The sequence below is a fragment of the Carlito syrichta genome, unplaced genomic scaffold (genome assembly GCF_000164805.1).
Source record: "Carlito syrichta isolate Samal-C Ts95f unplaced genomic scaffold, Tarsius_syrichta-2.0.1 Scaffold304388, whole genome shotgun sequence".
NCBI classification, from domain to species: Eukaryota; Metazoa; Chordata; class Mammalia; order Primates; family Tarsiidae; genus Carlito; species Carlito syrichta.
The window spans coordinates 155,603-174,297 of NW_007248484.1; the positions used below are offsets into that span (position 1 = coordinate 155,603).

Consider the following 18,695-nt stretch of genomic DNA (forward strand, 5'->3'; position numbering starts at 1 on the left):
TTTTGCAGCAACCTGGATGGAACTAGAGTCTATAATACTGAGTGACCTCTCACAGAAACAAAGATCCGAGTATCACATGTTCTCACTCATATCATGAATCTTGAACATCCAATGCAATACTATAAGAAAATGACTGACGGTACTGGGAAACTATGGGGGGGGAGGGGGATGGGATTAACAGTAGCAAATATCTGTCGGGGGATGGCAAAACACCTCTTATCAACAGGGTGCCTGAATGAAACGTAATTGTACACCTAACCCTTAACTGTACCCCACAAAACCATAATAAAAAATACTGATTAATGAAAAAAAAAAAAAGAAAACGGTATTATTACATCAGCAAAACTAACAAATTCCAGAGCTGATTATTCATGCTAGGTGATTGTTTGGAGCTGTATTGTGTCCCCTCACAATGCAAATCTTGAATTCTTAACCCCCAGTGCTCAGAATGTGACTGTGTTTAGAGATAGAGCCTTTGAAGAGATGACTAAAATAAGGCCATTAAGGCAAGCCTTAATCTAATCTGACTGGCATCCTTTATAAGAGGAAAGCTGGATGCACAGAGAGACACCAGGGATGATATGCAAAGAGAAAAGACCACATGAGGACACACCAAGAAGGTGTCCATCTGCAAGCCAAGAAGAGAGGCCTCAGAAGAAACCAAACTTGCTGAGACCCTGATTAGACCCTTTTAGCCTCCAGACAGCAAGTAAATAAATTTCTGTTGTTTAAGCCACCCAGTCTGTGGTATTTTGTTATGGCAGCCCTAGCAGACTAAAACAGTGATATAAGGAACGTGAACCCTGATCCTTGACCTTACAGAGTATACTATCCATTATATTCCAAACTGTAAGCTCCATGAAGGCTTAGAGTTATACTTAGTCTGACACATAATACATGCTCAAAACAATATTACTGAAAGTATGAATGAATGAACAGGAAAGGTATTCATATGTGGAACCTCAGTTTATTTTATATACAGTATGGGATACAATAATCTTGCATTTTTGTGAATTCCTCCTGGCAGCAATTCTTAATGTATTACTAAGCTGCTATTATTCCATTCTTACTTATAACTTCCTAATTCGTATCATTTCTATATTTCTTTATATAACTAGGTGTCAACTACATCATAGCTTAGTCGAATCCTCCATATCCTCCTGGTGAATACAAGTCAACTGCAATCCTGATTTAGTTGTTGTGATGTCAAAAATCCTCAAAGCCAAACTCTACAAACAAAAGCCAGTTGCTACCACAACAGCACACACTGTCTGATTTACTAGGTCCTTTTGTTTTCAAAATGCATGCATTCTGGGCACACTGTATTTTCAATCAAACTCCAAATTATTCAGGGAAAGGGGAATTACACCAAAAGATAGTGCTACCTGAGAAGGTAAAGCCAATTAAGGTGGCACTTGATCACTTTTGCCGTAATGTCATATAAATGTAATATTAGATATGCTTGACATATACTGACCATAGTTTTTAAATTTTAAGGTTGGTGATTTAAACAAAGACTGGTTCAACTGTTGTTTACTGGCTGATTAGAAAGGAATGCTTCTGGAAAGCATAATTAAAATGTCATCGCGGTCCCAGAAAGATAGTACTTGAAAAACTGATCTGAGCCGGGCTCGGTGGCTCAGCCCATAATCCCGCGCCTTTGGGAGGCTGAGGTGAGTGGATTGCCTGAGCCCGCGGGTTCGAGACCCTCCTGGGCAGCGAGACCTCATCTCTACAATAAATCAAAAAACTAGCTGGGTGTGGTAGCGCGCATCTGTAGTTCTAGCTACTTGGAAGGCTGAGGCGGAAGGATCGCGGGAGCCCAGCAGGTCGAGGCTGCGGTGGCCGGGAGCGGCCACTGCACTCCAGTCTGGGCGACAGAGTGAGACTCCAACTCAAAAAAAAAAAAAAAAAAAGAAAAACTGATCTGAACCTGCAAGATAATGGGTAAGTAAATATGAAATACAACTTCTCCACTATATGACCTAGAACCTTGGTTTCCTCATTGTAAAATGGAGACGGAAATCCCTATTCTTATATGAGAATGCCTAAGTAATAAGATTGAAGGGAACTTCTAGTTAAAAATAACAGAATACTGTTCCTAAAAATACTATTAAAATAAAATAAAGGAATAAAAAAGGCATAATCTTATTTAAGTTCACTGTTCCCCAAAATTCTGCCTTCTCTCTCCCCTGCACCATCCCTTAGTATTGGATCATTCCCATCAATATACAGTCATGCTTTTACTCTTCCAGTTTAAAAAGCAAAAAAAAGAAAGAAAGAAAGAAAGAAAGAAAGAAAGAAAGAAAGAAAGAAAGAAACTGTCTCAATCCCACATTCCCCACTAGCTACTGTTCCATTTCTCTGTTCCTCTTTGTAGCAAAACTCACAAGAATTGTACCTATTCACTGTCCCCCTTTCTTCTCCTTCTATTCATTTGTATAAATCAGGTCCTTACTAACCCACCAAAACAGTTCACAGGAAGGTCACCTCTGAAATCCTTGTGGTGAAGTACAGTGGTCAATTCTCATCCTTGCTTTCTTGACCTCTCATCACAGCAGCATTGGGCACAGGTGATGCCTTTGTTCCTTGTTCCTTCCTTGGCTCCTAAGGATGACACATTGTCCTGTTTCCTACAACCTCACTGGCTGCTCCTTCTCAGTCTCCTTTACTAGTTCTTTCTCTTCTCTCAAACCTCTTAAAATGGGAGTGCCCGGGGTTCATTCCCTATCCCTCTTCTTTTTTCTATGTACTCTCACTACCTTAGTGATCTCTTCCCAGCCTCATGATTTTAAATGACATTGACACACTAACAACTCCTGAATTGCTCTCTTGAACTCCAAACTAATATATCCAACTACCTACTTAACTATACACTCAGATGTCTAATAGGCATCTCAAATACAGCATGTCCAAAATTGAACTACTAATCCGCTTCTACTCAAGTCTACTCTACCACAGTCCTTCCCATCTCAGGTAATAGTAACTTCATCCTTCCACTTGCTCTACCCAAACACCTGGAGCCATTTTTGCTCTTTTTCTCTTATATCTCTCATTCAAATCCACCAGGAAATCCTGTTGTCCTATCTTCAAGCAAGGTATATCCACCTCTGATGCTATCACTGGTCTATGCCACCTGTCACCTAGATTACTCCAACAGCCTCCTAACTAGTCTCTATGCTTCTACCCTTCCTCTCTTCTTGGCCATCCATTCTCAGCCCAACAACCATAGTGATCTTGTTAAAAACCTAAATCATATCATGACATCCCTATCCCACATCAAAACCTCCAGTGGCTCCCCATTTCATTCAAAACAAAAACCAAAGCCCCTACAATGACCTCCAAGGCACTACATGATCTGGCCCCCATTAACTCTCAATTAATCTCCTACTACTCTTCCCTTCACTAATCTGGGTCTATTGTTGAGTTCCTCCAAAAAACCAGCTACACTCCCAGCTTGGGGTCTTTGCAATTGCAGTTCTTTTTCCTAGAATCCTCTTCCCTCAAACCTCTGCATGGCTAACACCCTCACATCCTTTAAGTCTTTATTCCAGGGTTTCTCAATCTCTGCATTGCTGACATTCGGGGGCAGAAAATTATTTGTTGTAGGGGCTTTTCTTTTCTTTTTTTTTGAGTTGGAGTCTCACTCTGTTGCCCAGACTGGAGTGCAGTGGCCGCTCCTGGCCACCGCAGCCTTGACCTGCTGGGCTCTGGCGATCCTTCCGCCTCAACCTTCTGAGTAGCCGGAATTACAGGCGCGCGCTACCATGCCTGGCTAATTTTTGGATTTATTGTAGAGATGAGGTCTCGTCTGCCCAGGCGGGTCTCGAACCCGTGGGTTCAGGCAATCCACTCACCTCAGCCTCCCAAAGGCACGGGATTACAGACTGAGCCACCGAGCCCGGCTGTAGGGGGCTTTTCTATGCATTATAGGTTTGTTTGTTTGTTTGTAGAGATGGAGTCTTGCTGTGTTGCCCAGGTTGGAGTACAGTGGCTATTCACAGGCACAATCACAGCACTACAGTCTCAAACTCCTGGCTTAAGCGATCCTTCTGCCTCAGCCTCCCAAGTAGTCAAGACCACAGGCACATGCCACCATGCCCAGCCATTGTAGGATGTTTAACAGCATCCCTGGCCTCTACCCTCTAGATGCCAATAGCACCACCCAACTATGTCCAGTGTGGTAACAACCAAAAATGTCACCAGGCACTGCCGAATGTTCCCTGTGGGACAAAACTGCCCTCAGTTAAGAATCATTGCTTTATTCAAATATCACTTTCTCAATGAAACCTACCTTGACCCCATTTAAAATTACAACCTATACTTTCCCCAGTCTCCAGCACTTCTTATTTTCCTTACTCTGCTGTATTTTTCCCATGGCACTTATCACCTTCTAACATACCATATCATTTACTTATTTTTTTTTAAATTAGCCTCCCCCAGCTAAAATGTAAGTTCCACAAGGGAAGGGATATTGTCTTCATTATTATATCCTAATCCTCTAGAACAATGTCTAGTACTGGTAGGGGTGCAACAGGTATTGAATGAATAAATAAAGAACAAAGGTAAAGAATGAGAAGAAAACAACAGAAGAGAAAACTCAAAGTCTTAGAAGACAGAAAGTAGATCAAAGTGACAACCGACTCAGTCAGGTAAAGGAAGCTACATCTGGAGTTCCCACAGAGGAAGACCTGGCAAGAGCCATAAGGTTGATAAGCCATAAGGCTTATCTCACACTTAAAGGTGTATGACATTGCAGGAGGCATAGATGGGGAAAGGGGCATAGCTAAAATCAGGGTTTGGTTAAAAGTCTGGACACAAAATTGGTAATATCCTTATCCTACCAAAAACTTCCATCTTTCTTCTACCAGGAGACTGAAGGTTTTGTCTCGGGAGATAATGAACTCATAAAAGCTCTGAACCTGGAGATGCCAAGCACAGTGATGATGGTGGAGGAATGGAAGCAGAAAGATTCTATGTAAATCTGCATTCTTAATGGTTGGATCCCCCAGCCTCTTTCTACACCTGATTCTAGAAGCCTAGCATACAGGCAGGAGATTTGGAGATGATTTTCTGGTGAAACTGAATGGTCCCAGAGCAAAGATCTCAAGAGACAGACATGGGATACCTCCCCACAATTGCCAGCAGTGAATTCAAGAATCAGCAAACCCATTCAAGGTGAATTGCCCATTGATTTTTGAAGGCTTCACTCTTAAATATGAACAGCCAGCTAGTATCACCAGCTATTTGATTACAGCTTCCATTATGAAAGTGCCCAAAACAACTAAAACGAAAATGTCCTGAAGGGAACAGAAAATTCAAAGAACAGAAAAAAGTAGATTAGATAGATAGATAGATAGATAGATAGATAGATAGATAGATAGATAGATAGACAGAACAGACTACTAAAAAGGACAGGATGCTATACAAAAAAAGCAATCAAAAAACAAGAAAAAGCTTTTGAAAATTAAAGACAGGATGCTAGAAAAAATTCAATAAAGGTGTTGGAATGTAGGTCAAGAAAATTTTCGATAAAAAGATGAAAAATAGGAGAGAGAAATGAGATTATAGAAGCTATCCATAAAGTCCTAATATGCAAATAATAGGAAACCTAGAGAGAAAATGGAAAATGAGGAGAGAGAACCAAATAAATAATACGGGACAATTTCCCAAATCTGAAAATATTAGTTTCCAGAAAAACAAGTCCAGAAAATTCCCACCACGGTGAATTTTTAAAAAGACCCACATAGTCATAAAGTTTCAGGGATAAAGATAGGTTCCCTGGTCTGTTGTTCCAGATACTCAGGAAGCTGAGACAGAAGGATCACTTGAGTACAAGAGTTTGAGAACAGCCTGGGTAACATAGCAAGACCTCATTTCTTTAATTAAAAAAGGAGGAGTTCTCTAAAAGCTTCTAGAGAAAAAAAATGGGGGCATATCTACAAAGAATCATAACTTAGAGTAGCATTTAGACATACACAATACTGGCAGCCAGATGACAATAAAATAGCATCTTCAAATTTATAAAGGCAAATGATTTCAACCCCAGAATTTTAAATCTAGAAAAACTCTAATATGTCAGGATAGAAAAAAGGTATTTATAGACAGACAAAGACCCTAAAAATTTACTTCCTAGGCACCCCTCCTCGGGAAGCTAATGAAGGCTGCACTCTAGCTAAATGAGGGTGTAAAACCAAGCAAAAAAGAAGACAAGGCAGCTAAGAAACAGGGAAGGCAAAACTAGAGAGCAGCAAAAGGAGTCCCAGGATAACAAGCATGCAGAAGGCCTAGTGGGCTTAGGATAGCAGACTCCAGGAAGAAGGTTTTCAAGGAAAAACTTGAACTGAAGCTTTTGAGCATATGAATAGCATTAACGAATGTCTGACAGAGCTTTTAAAGCATGTGGAAAAAAGTTAGCAATAGGTTCATAGAAAACTAAGTAAATGTGGCCAGGCATGATGGCTCACACCTGTAATCCCAGCACTTTGGGAGGCTGAGGTGGGAGGATTGCTTGAGACCAGGAGTTCAAGACCAGTCTGGGCAACATAGCAAGACTTTGTCTCTACAAAAAAACCAAAAAAACAAAAAGCAAAATCAAACAAAAAAACAACTAGCTGGGTGTGGTGGTGTGCATCTGTAATACTAGCTACTTGGGAGGCTGATGTAGAAGGACTGCTCTGAGTCCAGGAGGGTGAGGCTGCAGTGAGCTATGATCACGCCACTATACTCTAGCCTGGGCAACTCTGACTCAAAAAAAAAAAAAAAAAAAAAAAGGGAAAGAAAAGAAAAAGAAAACTAAGCAAATGAAAAAATGAGGTAATTATTATTTATGCCAATAAGAACAAAAAGTTATAAAATATATCACACTAATGTAGGACTATGCAACTATAAAAATGAAGTATATTATCATGTGAAAAAAAATCAAGGTACAGTATAGGGTAAGCCACCTTTTAGCTAAGAAAAGGGGAAATACAAATATCCCTTTACAATTTTTTTTGAGTTGGAGTCTCACTCTGTCATCTAGACTAGAGTGCCGTGGCACAATCACAGCTTAATGCAGCTTCAAACTCCTGGACTCAGGTGATCCTCCCACCTCAGCCTCCCAAGTAGCTGGGACTACAGGCATGTACCACCATGCCTGGTTAATTTTTTTATTTTTTGTGGAGACAAGGTTTCACTATGCTGCCTGGGCTAGTCTTGAAAGCCTATGCTCAAGCAATCCTCTCGCCTCTGTCTTCCAAAGTGCTGAGATTATAGGCATGAGCCACTGCGCTTGACCTACATTTTTTAAAAATATGCAAAAACCAATAAAAATTGTTATCCATAGATGGAAGGAGGGAACTGAGTCAAAGGAGACAGTTAGACAGTTAGTTAAAATAATGTGCCTTTATTTTATAGATTCATTTTGTAACCATGAAAATATTTTACAAAATTATAAAACAAATTAAATCAAAATAAAAAGTAAAAAAAAATCAATCTCTAAAATTTGAAAGCAAAATGAAAAAAGAAACCTGTGTATCAAGTATCTGGTTGGTGGTTTAACTACAAAGAGAGGAATTATTTCAAAGGGTATAATAATTTGACAAAAAGAGCTAGAAAGAAATCTTGAGCTCTTTTCAATAATCATTTCTGATCATATTGTTACTGTTCTGAAATTATTATATACATAGTAGGATAAAATACATAAGTAATTATGTCAATATGTCAGGATTAAAAATTTTTATTTTAGGAGACATTAGATAAAAATATAAAATAAAAAAGATTTAAGTAAAAACTCTAGTTCTACATGAACATGAAGATATATTTTCTGTTTTCAAAAAATAATTTCCTAGCTCTGTCCACAAGGAAGGCCTTGAAATATGATCAACACACTATAAATGAGCGTTCTTGTATACCGTGGCCTCCAAATACCATTTCCTACTAAAAGAAACAAGAATTCCTTGAAGAAATGGCTGATTCCAAGTCTTAGGCAGAAAATGAACTAAATGTTCTAGGAATATCTTATCAGTGCAGAACAATCAAGACTATCAAGGGCTCTTAGGCAACTTAAAGAGGTTCCCATTAGCTCTAAATGGGACAATTGAAGTACTGAAAATCTGCAGTGGAAACATAGCAAGTATGTTAAAAACCCATGAGTTCATAATGATACCAAGAAAAACAAACAAATGTAAATTTATCATTTTTAGGGGAAAGTGAAAGAAACAAGTTATTTAAAGACTGCTTCCTAGGTCTTGGTGCTCTGGCTGCCAGCTCCCATAAAATTCACATTTTGCCTCAAGCCTCAAAGTAGATATTTAAACTTCAAATAAGGGGGAAGCTAAAGTTATCCTATCATCTTAACGGAATAGAACGTCAGTACCAGTAACAGGGAAAGGAACATGAAGGTATTAAAAAACAAAACAAAAAAACCGAGAACAGCTCAGTACATGTAAGGTACTATAATTAATACAATGGGCATCTGTCCTATATATGAGTATTTACTGGATTGGATTTTAGATCCAGCACAAATTTTACTGGGAGGAGGAATTCATCAGGATAAATAAGGAGGGTAGAAATGTGTCCAACAGAAGCTGCAAGGGATAGAATATTGGGTAAATATTGCAAAGAGGTATTAATTCACCAAACATTGGTGAGCACTCACTATGTGTATGAATCTGTGTTAAATGCTAGAATACAAAGCTAAATAATATAACGCTGCTACCCCCACAGTCTAGTGTGACAGAGGAGGGGAAGCCCTAATCAGACTGAGGAGTTGGATATGGTTTTCTACAGGATCTGATGTCTGAAATGAATTTTAGAGTATAAGTAAAAGCCAGTTGAAGAAGAATGGAGGCATTCTATACTGAGAGGACAGCCTCAGACAGGAATAAGATAGCACAGCATGATCACGCTAGTTCAATATGAACGGAAAGAAGAATGCATGAGGATGTAGATTAGACTAGGGGCTGTATCATGAAGATCCTTAAGTGCCAAGGTAAGAAATGTAAGCTTCATTTCTAAAACTATCAAGCAGCTACTGCAGAATTTTAATTTTAAGCAAATGAGTGGCATGATCATATCTGCACTTTAAGAACAGCCCTGGCTTCTGTATAGAGAATACACTCAGAGAGGAAGCTGGAATCAGTGAGATCAGTTTGGAGGTTACTGCAGTAGCCTAGGTGAGAGAAGATGGGAATTTGGACCTCAGTGGTGGTGGTAGAAGAAACAGAAAAGTGGATGGATCCAAGATACTTCTAAAAAGTAAAACTGGCAAGACTTAAAGATTGATTAGCTCTGGCTGAAGAGAAAAAGGAAATTAAAATGGAGGTGTCTAGGGTGACACATTTCTAGTATGTGGTGGTACCATTAACTAAGGTGAGAAAAAAAGAAACATATTTGGGAGGGGAAGAGGATAAGTTTAATTTAGGGCAATGGCTCTCATCTGGGACAAGTGTATTCCCCAGGGGACATCTGGCAATATCTGTAGCATTTTTGGTTGTCACAACTAGGGGCATCTAGTGGGCAGGGGTCACTGATATTCCCCACAACAAAAAAATTATCCAGGCCGGGCTTGGTGGTTCAGCCTGTAATCCCAGCACTTTGGGAGGCCGAGGCAAGTGGATTGCCTGAGCCTGCAGATTCGAGACCAGCCTGGGCAATTTGGGGAGACACCTCGTCTCTACAATAAATCAAAAATTAGCCAGGTGTGGTAGCACGCACCTGTAGTACTGGCTACTTGAAAGGATCGCTGGAGCCCAGCAACTCAATGCTGGGGTGGCCATGAGTGTGCCACTGCACTCTAGCCTGGGTGACAAAGTGAGACTCCAACACACACACACACAAAAAGTATCCAACCCAAAATGTCAATAGTGCATAGACTGAGAAACCCTGATCTGAGGACTGTTATTTCAAGAGTTCTGCAAGACAGCTAAGTGAGGTTGTTCAGTAACCTTTTGGAAACACACCTCCCGAAGCTCAAGAAGGCGCTAGAATGCAAATAGAATTTTATAAGTAGTCATTCAAGACATCAGCTATGGTTGGGCGCAGTCTCCCATAAATATATTCTAAAAGAAATGGGCCAAGAACAGATTCCTGGGGAAACCAACATTTATAGTGGGAAAGAAGAGAAGAAAAAGTCCCACGAGAAAGGAAAAAAAGTGGCTAGTGAGATAGGAGAAAAACCATCTGAGAATGGTATCACAGAAACCAAATGCAGTGTTTCAAGAGGAAAATAAGAATAAGAAGCCATGCCAAAGGCAGAGAAAATTTGAGTAAGTTGAGGTCAAAAAGTTTCCACTGGATTTGATAATAGTCACTGATGACTTTGGTAAGATCAATTTCTATGGCATGGTTGGGGGCAGAAACAAAAACATCAGATTTTCTTAAAGATAGGAGGAATTTACTATGCTTATGAACTGAAAGGAAAGAGCTAACAGAGGTAGGGGGAAAGAGGTAAAGAAACAAGAGAATAAGGGTATGTAATGACCGAGTAAGGATCCTGGGAGATAAGAGATCATTCTAAACAGGGAGAAGGATAAGCCTTGGACAGAGGGAGGACCGCCCACCTCTTTCACTGAGATGGGAGGGAATGAGGGGTAAGATTTCAGTGAAATTTGTATGGTAGGAAAAAGAGCTAAGGAAGTTCTCATCTATTGGCCTTAATTTTCCAGTGAAGAACCAGACTTGTCATCCGCCAAGAGTAAGGGCAAAGGTGACAGGGTAGGAAATTTGATGACAGTTTAGAAAGAGTCAATGAAGAGAATAAGTAGGAGAAGAAGCCATGGAGGAAGGTTTCTGAAGAGCAATCCTACAAAGGGAGCTGTGTCCTAGCAGGAAAATTCTGGAGGTTAAGATGTAGCCTATCAGAAGGCAGCACCCAAGTGTCAGAAACCTGAATCATTAGGAGGGTGGGTGCTAGCAAGAATTAACAGGTAACAAGTAAGTTAGCTGAGAGTCCTGCTCAGTGTTCACTAGTAAGGCTTTGACCTTTTTACAAAGCTCCATAAGGACAGACACCGTGTGTGATGACATGCTGAATCACCACTATAGCCCCAGCACCTAGCACATTATGCCTGACACATAGTAGGAACTCAGTAAATACTGGGCACATGAAACAGAAGGATCTAAAAATGTCTCAGAGGTCAATCTCAATCTCATGATGTATATACCTTACCACCACCACTCCTACATCTCATATTTCTCAGTTCTGCTGTGCTGAAAATACTAGCCTTCCAAATATCTCAGACACCTGACACTTGCTACAGTGCTCTTATCCATACTTCTCTTTCTAGAAATGTCCCACTATTAAAGTCCTTGGATGTCTGGCACTTACAATAATGGACACAGTTCTCTCTCTTCCTCTCCACCCTCCCCTAAATGAAACACTAGCAATGTTCTCTCCAAGTTAAGTGGTACACTTTTGGTACAGGGCCCCTCCTCACCTCTAGCACTAGAAGTAGCTCTATTATTAAAATGTCAGGGATGCTGCTATTATAGACTACAAGCCCCAGGTCATCTTCAACCAGTCCTTGTCCCTTTTTACCTGTGCTACTTGATTGTGTTTCTCAGGAATGTTTTTCAGATGGTTAGAGTGTATACAAACGATGTTCTCATATACAGAAAGAAAAAGAATTTATGTTTTTATTCTTAAAAGATTACATAAAAGAAAATGTCAAGCAACTCAAATTCCCTCCTTCAAAGAGGCATAGATATGAAGAAGCAAAGTGCCTAATTCAAGCTCATGGCCACTTTTCAGAGAAAACCTAATTGTTTCCTGGCCTAGCCATTAAGCAGCTAATTCTCAATGGAGTCCTCAATACTTTTTCTCATGCCATAAATGCACAATATGACAATGTCTACTTTCCATTCAGATTTTAAGAGATAAATAAAATGTAATCAGTTAGCCGGGCTTGGTGGCTCAGCCTGTAATCCCATGCCTTTGGGAGGCTGAGGTGAGTGGATGGCCTGAGCCCGCGGATTCGAGACCCGCCTGGGCAGTGAGACCTCATCTCTACAATAAACCAAAAAAATCAGCCGGGCATGGTAGCGCATGACTGTAATTCCGGCTACTTGGAAGGTTGAGGCGGAAGGATCGCTGGAGCCCAGCAGGTCGAGGCTGCGGTGGCCGGGAGTGGCCACTGCACTCCAGTCTGGGCGACAGAGTGAGACTCCAACTCAAAAAAAAAAAAAATGTAATCAGTTTTGTTTTTCTATTACCAAATAATATAACACTAATGTCATATTATCATTTAATTCAGCACACAGGAGGGGAAAAAGCCAAGTGCCTGCCCTAATCAAGTGTGGTTTAAGGCATATGGATATTAAACAGTGTGACTAATATAAAATGATGGTGTTGTAAGTGGATTGATTGAAAATGGGCAAATGGAAAGCTCAGGAATGGAATCTGGGAATGGATGCTGGAATTAAACCTCAGAAATATGTTGTGACTTTCCTCACCAGTACGTTTCTTTTAAGGAAGATGTACCACAGAAAGTTCTATCAGGGATATGGAAATGTGAAGTTGAAAAAGTGACTCTAACAACAGGGAGACTGCTCCAAACACAGAAAGTAGCATAAAGTAATGATGACAACAATGACGATGACAACAATAACAATGATGGGACAGTAGAAGCAATAATGCTAACATTTACTAAGTGTTTACTAGGTATCAGGCATATGGCTTTCAGTTGAAGAAAGGGCAAGGATTGTGATTTCTAGCACTATATTGTAATGACTACCCATCATCAAAAAGTACGCACGATCAACCTTGTGATCACATTCTGCATGGAAGACTTCTAATTCGACCTTCCTCTTTAAGGTCACCATATTTCCTACTTCTACTGACACTGTTTTCTGCGCCCTTCCCTTCCTCTTGCCAAGTTTCCAGGTAGTACCCCATAGTCTTTGGATTGCCATCTGGACCTCAGTTCACAGAGAAGGTGGATTTATTTCGGTATCCATTGATGACAGGCTGGAAAGGGCAGAAGGACAGGAGGGAGACAAGGGGTCATATGAAACCAAGGAGGACAACAATAAAGGGAAAACAGAAATGTTCTCTGGATGAGGACAAATACTTGCTTGGAAGGGATGGCATACATGAAAGTCAGTGGCTGAGAAGATAAAGATATTCCATAGTAGAAGGGGAGTTCCCATCTTGCAATAAAGCAAAAGTCAGCAAACTTCTTCTATCAAGGGCCAGAGAATAAATATTTTAGGCTTTGCAGGCCATATGGTCCCTGTCACAACTACTCAATTCTGCCATTGTAGTGCAAAAGTAGCCACAGACATAAGCAAGTGAGCTTGGCTGTGTTCCAATAAAACTTTATTTGTAAAATCAAGAGGCAAGACAGGTTTGGCCTAAGAGCCATGGTTTGCCAACACCTGCCATAAATGAAATTATGCCTCTCTGAGTCCTCATTAGAAAGGTTTCCAAGTCTGGAATCTTTATAAGGAGGTCTGAAATCTAAGGATTCCAAAGTCTGGAATCTTTTCTAAGGAAGAGTGGTTGATAAAGTGAGCTTTGTATCAGATAGACCCATGTGTGAATTTCAGCTCTGGCACTTTCTAGATGTGTGTCCTGGGCAAATTAATCTCTCTGGGCTTCAATATCCTCATCTGTAAAATGAGAGTTCCTATCCCTCCAGGTTAAAATGAGACAATGATGCATGATGATCATTTAGCGTAGAGCCTGGTCCCCAGTAAGTGCCCAGTAAATATTAGCTGATATTATTAGCCATTAAGAAGACTCAGTAGATAAGAAATAAGGAGATGGGGGTTTACAGAGAGTATAATAGGTGAGAAGACAAGAGAGTCCCTCAGATCTGAGTGCAGCAGTTGTCACATTGGCTCCAGTGAGCATTTGGATGTAAAACTCTATTCTTTGTAAAATTTTCTTTGCGCTTCAAATTTCACCTGCAAAAAATACAACAACAACAAAAAGTATTTTTGTAGTTTCACCTAAAAGAATGGAAAAGAAACAAGATAAAAGAAGGGTATCCCAAAGATTCCTGGCTCATCATCTCAGCAGATAAGAAACCCAGAATGATGAAAAAAGAATAAGGTACTAAGGAAAGGTCAAGAGTGAGCTTTTGTGTAAGCTCATCATTTTATGTGACATTTCAGACTGGAAGATCAAGGTATATGTCAGTGCTACCCAGTAGAACTTTCCATAATGAAAATGTTCTATGGCTGTGCTATGTTCTATGTATACAGTAGCCACTAGCCACATGTGCTTGAAATGCGGTTAGTGGTGCTGAGGAACTAAATTTTTAATCTTAATTAACTTACAGAGTTAGCTCTGCTATAATGTGATATGAGTGTTCCTACACAACAATATGCAAAATCACACACACACACAAATCACAGGGTTCACAGGAAAAATGGGATTAGGCACATAACATTCTAAAACTTTATCAGTAACACCCACAGAAAAGATAGGAACCTAATTAAAACAGTAGCACTGTTATACACATGTCAAATGGTTAGGAAATACAAATACTACAATAAGGATAACACTTTGTCCTGACAAAGACCTGAAGTTTGCTTGTAGAAGTGGGTATTGGAAGGACTGACACTTGTAGTTATCGTGAAATGGTAAAAGCAGGGTTATGTGAGTTGAACAAGAATTTCTAACACCAGATGCAAATAGGTGGAGATCATAACGCGCTTGGGGAAATGAGGGAGCTGGTAAATGCTTGAAGTGTGTGTGTGCATTCATCTTATGTGTTCTTACATAGCTTGGTTCAGCTGAGTGCAGCCTCCTTCTTTCATATAGCATTTCTCACAGATAGGACAAAACCACTCCACTCCTAAGCAAACATGACATTCACATTATGCTTACATTTTCCCTAACGTGTCAATCCGTTGGAGCAAATTTCCATTTTCAAAACAAGCATTACAGCAGAATTGATTGCATTCAAATTTAAACTAGCATGTGGCTAGTGGCTATCATGTTAGAAAGTGCGGCTGTATATGAAACATCAAGAGCACTGCTATTCACACACACAGAGCTATAAGAAAAACAAAAAAGTATGGAAGAAAGAAACTATGCATTTGGACCTATGGGTTGAGAGTTTAAATGATATAACTGGCCTAAAGTTCCAATTCAGAGTTATTAGCATATTGAGTTTAAGGAACTGCTTGGGCATCTGGGTAGAACTGTCCAGTGAAGCTTCCTATGAGTATGGCTAGTGCCATTGCCCTGCAGGAGAGGAGGAGTGAAGACTTAAGCTGGGTACCTACCTTGAGTTGTTCTCCATAGTTCAGTCTCCAGGGTGGTGTCACAACATCAGCCAGCCTTGAATAAAGTATTTCAGGCAGAGCACCTACTACACATAAGTACTCTCTGCCACCATTTTCTCTGGCGTTTTACTTATCTATCAATAAGAACACCTGACTCTCATGCCCCTAGGAAGATGAAGTCTGGGAGAAGAGCCTGTTTGGGTACTGTCTACTTAACAAAGCAGAACAGATGGACAAACCTAAAACAAGAAAAATCCAGATTTATCAGGAGGTAATTAATCATATTACAAAAGGCTTCACTGTTGGGTTCTTTAAATAGCTCACCTCCCTAATGCTTTAAAAATATAATTTGATTTAGAAAATACATTTGTTGCATAAAATGAGTTATATTTGTGCTTGTATGGCTACAATGGGACTATTCATCTCTAATCCATCTAATATCATTCTGGGTTTCTGGGTTTCAGCATACCTGCCTTGGACCTTTTTAAAGACAAGGTCCCAGTTTAATATCTTCTTTCTGACAAAAACACACTCAAAGACAAGAAGAACATTTTCTGCGACCCAAAAGCATTTCCACCAATATTCTTCAGATGTCTTCAAGGTTGCCCTGGGGATCCTACTCTGGGTGCTCGAATTCTTGCAATACCACCTTAGTTACCTTAGGAATACAGAATTTCAGTGGATCCACAAATTCAGACTTGTTAAGGAGAAAAGATGTCATCTCGGGCCTTACCTTTTCTGTCAAGAACCATCTAATGGTCCAAGATGGCTTGGTTTCTTCTGACATTTTTGTCCTTCTTGATACTTCTCAACTGTCACATGGATGAAATTTTTCTCACATGCTGTGCCCCCAAAAAGTTGTGACCAACCTGGTGGTTTTCTGCCATACCAGGGAAACGTTTCTGGTTTGGAGAAGCCCATCAGAGAGAGGAAGCATCTCAGGTTGTGCATTGGGACTCTTCTCTTAATGCCTGCCATTTAAAGGCACACACTGAAATTCACCTGCATGAAAGATAGACATACAGAAATTGTCAAATGGAGGCATAACTCCCAAACCCTTTTATTCATTTACAAACCCTTAAGGAACCCCAGCACCTAGCCACAGTGCTGGCATAGAGTACACAGTAGAAGCAGGCCTGTTGAACAGAACTGAATTACTGCATGCAAGGTACAGTCCTGGGCTCCCAAAACAAAGAGATGAGGAAAGTATAGTCTTCGTCTTCCTGGAAAGAGTTCAACTCTCTAGAAATAGTTCTATGATCAATCTCTTTCCCTATTTTACCCTCCCACCCAACAGCTAATCAATCAACTAATATTTAGCAAGTGCTTACTATATGTAAAACGTCACGCCACACTAGATATTGGAGTGGCTACAATTTAATTGAGGAGATTAAATACCAACATTGGAAGACATTAGCAAATAATACAATATGCTTGGTTCCTGAAGAGTTCTCAGACAAGACTCCCCAGAGCAGGCAGGCTTGGCACAGAGTCTTAAAGAATGGCAGGAAGGTGAATTAGATGTTTGAAGGATGGTGGGTAGACCAGTCTGACTAAAATGGTAGTTCACCTTAGGGAATAGAGGTAATAAGCTGAAAAGTTAAGTCAAAGTGAAATGTGGAGAAATTTAAACGCCTAAATAATAGATGGATTTTATTATGAAGGCAACAGTGAGTTGACACAGGCTGCAAGTAGAGAAATAAAGTGGAAAAAAGGAGGTCAATAAAAAACAAGTTCACGTTTGAGACACAGTATGTTTGAAATGGTAGGGAACTATCCAAATGGAAATGTCTAACAAGTAGAAAAGCAGTACAAGTCAGGAGAAAAGTCAGGGCTAGAGATTTGGTGGAGTATCTATAAGAAGTGCAAGCTGTAAGATATAAAGAAAGCTTTGAGTAAAGAAAAGAGCAAAAGGCCAATGACTAAACCTGGGGGAAAGGTAATATTTGGAGAGCAAGAAGAGATGCTCGTGTCTGAGGAGAGACAGGAGAGTGTAGAGCCATGGAAGCCAAGGGAGATGCCTTTGATGAAGGCACTGACACATCCAGCAAGTCTGAGGCAAAAGAAAGAAGGGAAAGGAGGCAATGGAAAGTGACAAGCAGTGGGGTCAAATAAAGGCTTTGAGATTTTAGGAGTGCAAACCCTAGAGTCAGCCAGCCAGACCTGGCCTGGGTGGTCCTCCAGTCCTACCATGTGCTAACTAGATGGCCTTTAGCAAGTTAATCATTCCCTCTGATCTTCCTTTTTCTCACCTGTAAAAAGGAAATAATGGCACTTACTTCATATAGTGATTGTAAAAGTTAAATAAAGATAATTAATAAAAAGCACTTAGCAGAAAATTAAGTGGAGATTATGTTTTTAAAGCTCTGAGCACAGAGTCCAGTACCTAGAAAAAGCTCTTCATTAAGCATTAACACTACAATTAAATACAGAACTGAGTGGGGGCGGCAATATTGAAGTAAGAAGGGAACAGGGGGAAGGAACAGTGGATGTAACTGTGAAATAAAAGTTAAGAGATCAGGCATGTTGACTCATGCCTGTAGTCCCAGCATATTGGGAGGTCAAGGCAAGAGGACTCTTGAGTCCAGGAGTTTGAGACCAATCTGGGCAACACAGAGGACCTCGTCTCTACAAAAAAATTAAAAAATTAGCCAGGAGTGGTGACATGCTTCTGTAATCCCAACTACTTGTGAGGTTGAGGTAGAAGGATTGCCTGAGCCTAGGAGGTTGAGGCTGCAGTGAGTGTGATCATGCCAATGCATTCTAGCCTGGGCGACAGAGTAAGACTATGACTTCGAAAAAAAAAAGCTAGAAGAGTTAGAACAGGGGACTCTGAGAACACAAGTGGAGGGTTTTGCTTTGGAAAGGGAAGAAATTCCTTGTCCTCCAATACATGACTGTCTTTTCGCTTTTTGTTTATTTATCTTATGTTGTCTGTCTATTGCTGTGTAAGCACCTTTTTTAAGTACTCAGGACATATCAACAGACTTGGTCTGACACCTTACTGATCTGCTGTGAAATTACCTTTTTATCCTTGACCTCTATCTACCTTGGATTTCAACCCAAGGGTAAGTCATAGCTTACTTCAGAAATATTTACGTGTGTGTATGTATTTAAAAGTCCATTGTATATAATAGATTTATTATCAAAAATTCCTCCATGGCTCCATTATTGTTAAATTAATATGCATGGCCAATAGGTAGCCTAAAGGATGATGACATGAGTACTGTAATATTTAACCTATACACCATTTTGTAGGATAACAAAGTACTAAAGAAAGTAACTGTCACATCATGTAATCACTTCGAGGGAATTTCAAATTTCAAACAGAATATGTCATCAGTTAGGAACATCAGCTTTGGAGTCACGTTCTAACCCCAGCTCCTCGTCTCACTAGCTAGGTGGCTTTGGGAAAGGTACTTAAACACTATGAATCTCAGTGTCACCCTCTATATAAACAGGACTGACAACACCTA

At 40.1% G+C, this 18,695-nt stretch overlaps 1 protein-coding gene across 1 annotated transcript in view; it reads right to left on the reverse strand.

The window, feature by feature from the left end:
• TRMT2B (tRNA methyltransferase 2 homolog B) overlaps positions 1-16,197 on the reverse strand; it is a 34,797-nt gene extending 18,600 nt beyond the window's left edge. The window contains 4 exon segments of the mRNA XM_021713262.1: positions 11,522-11,587; positions 12,836-12,949; positions 15,220-15,274; positions 15,953-16,197. Coding sequence (XP_021568937.1) covers positions 11,522-11,587; positions 12,836-12,949; positions 15,220-15,274; positions 15,953-16,197 — 480 coding nt within the window.
• Positions 16,198-18,695: the final 2,498 nt, after the last annotated feature.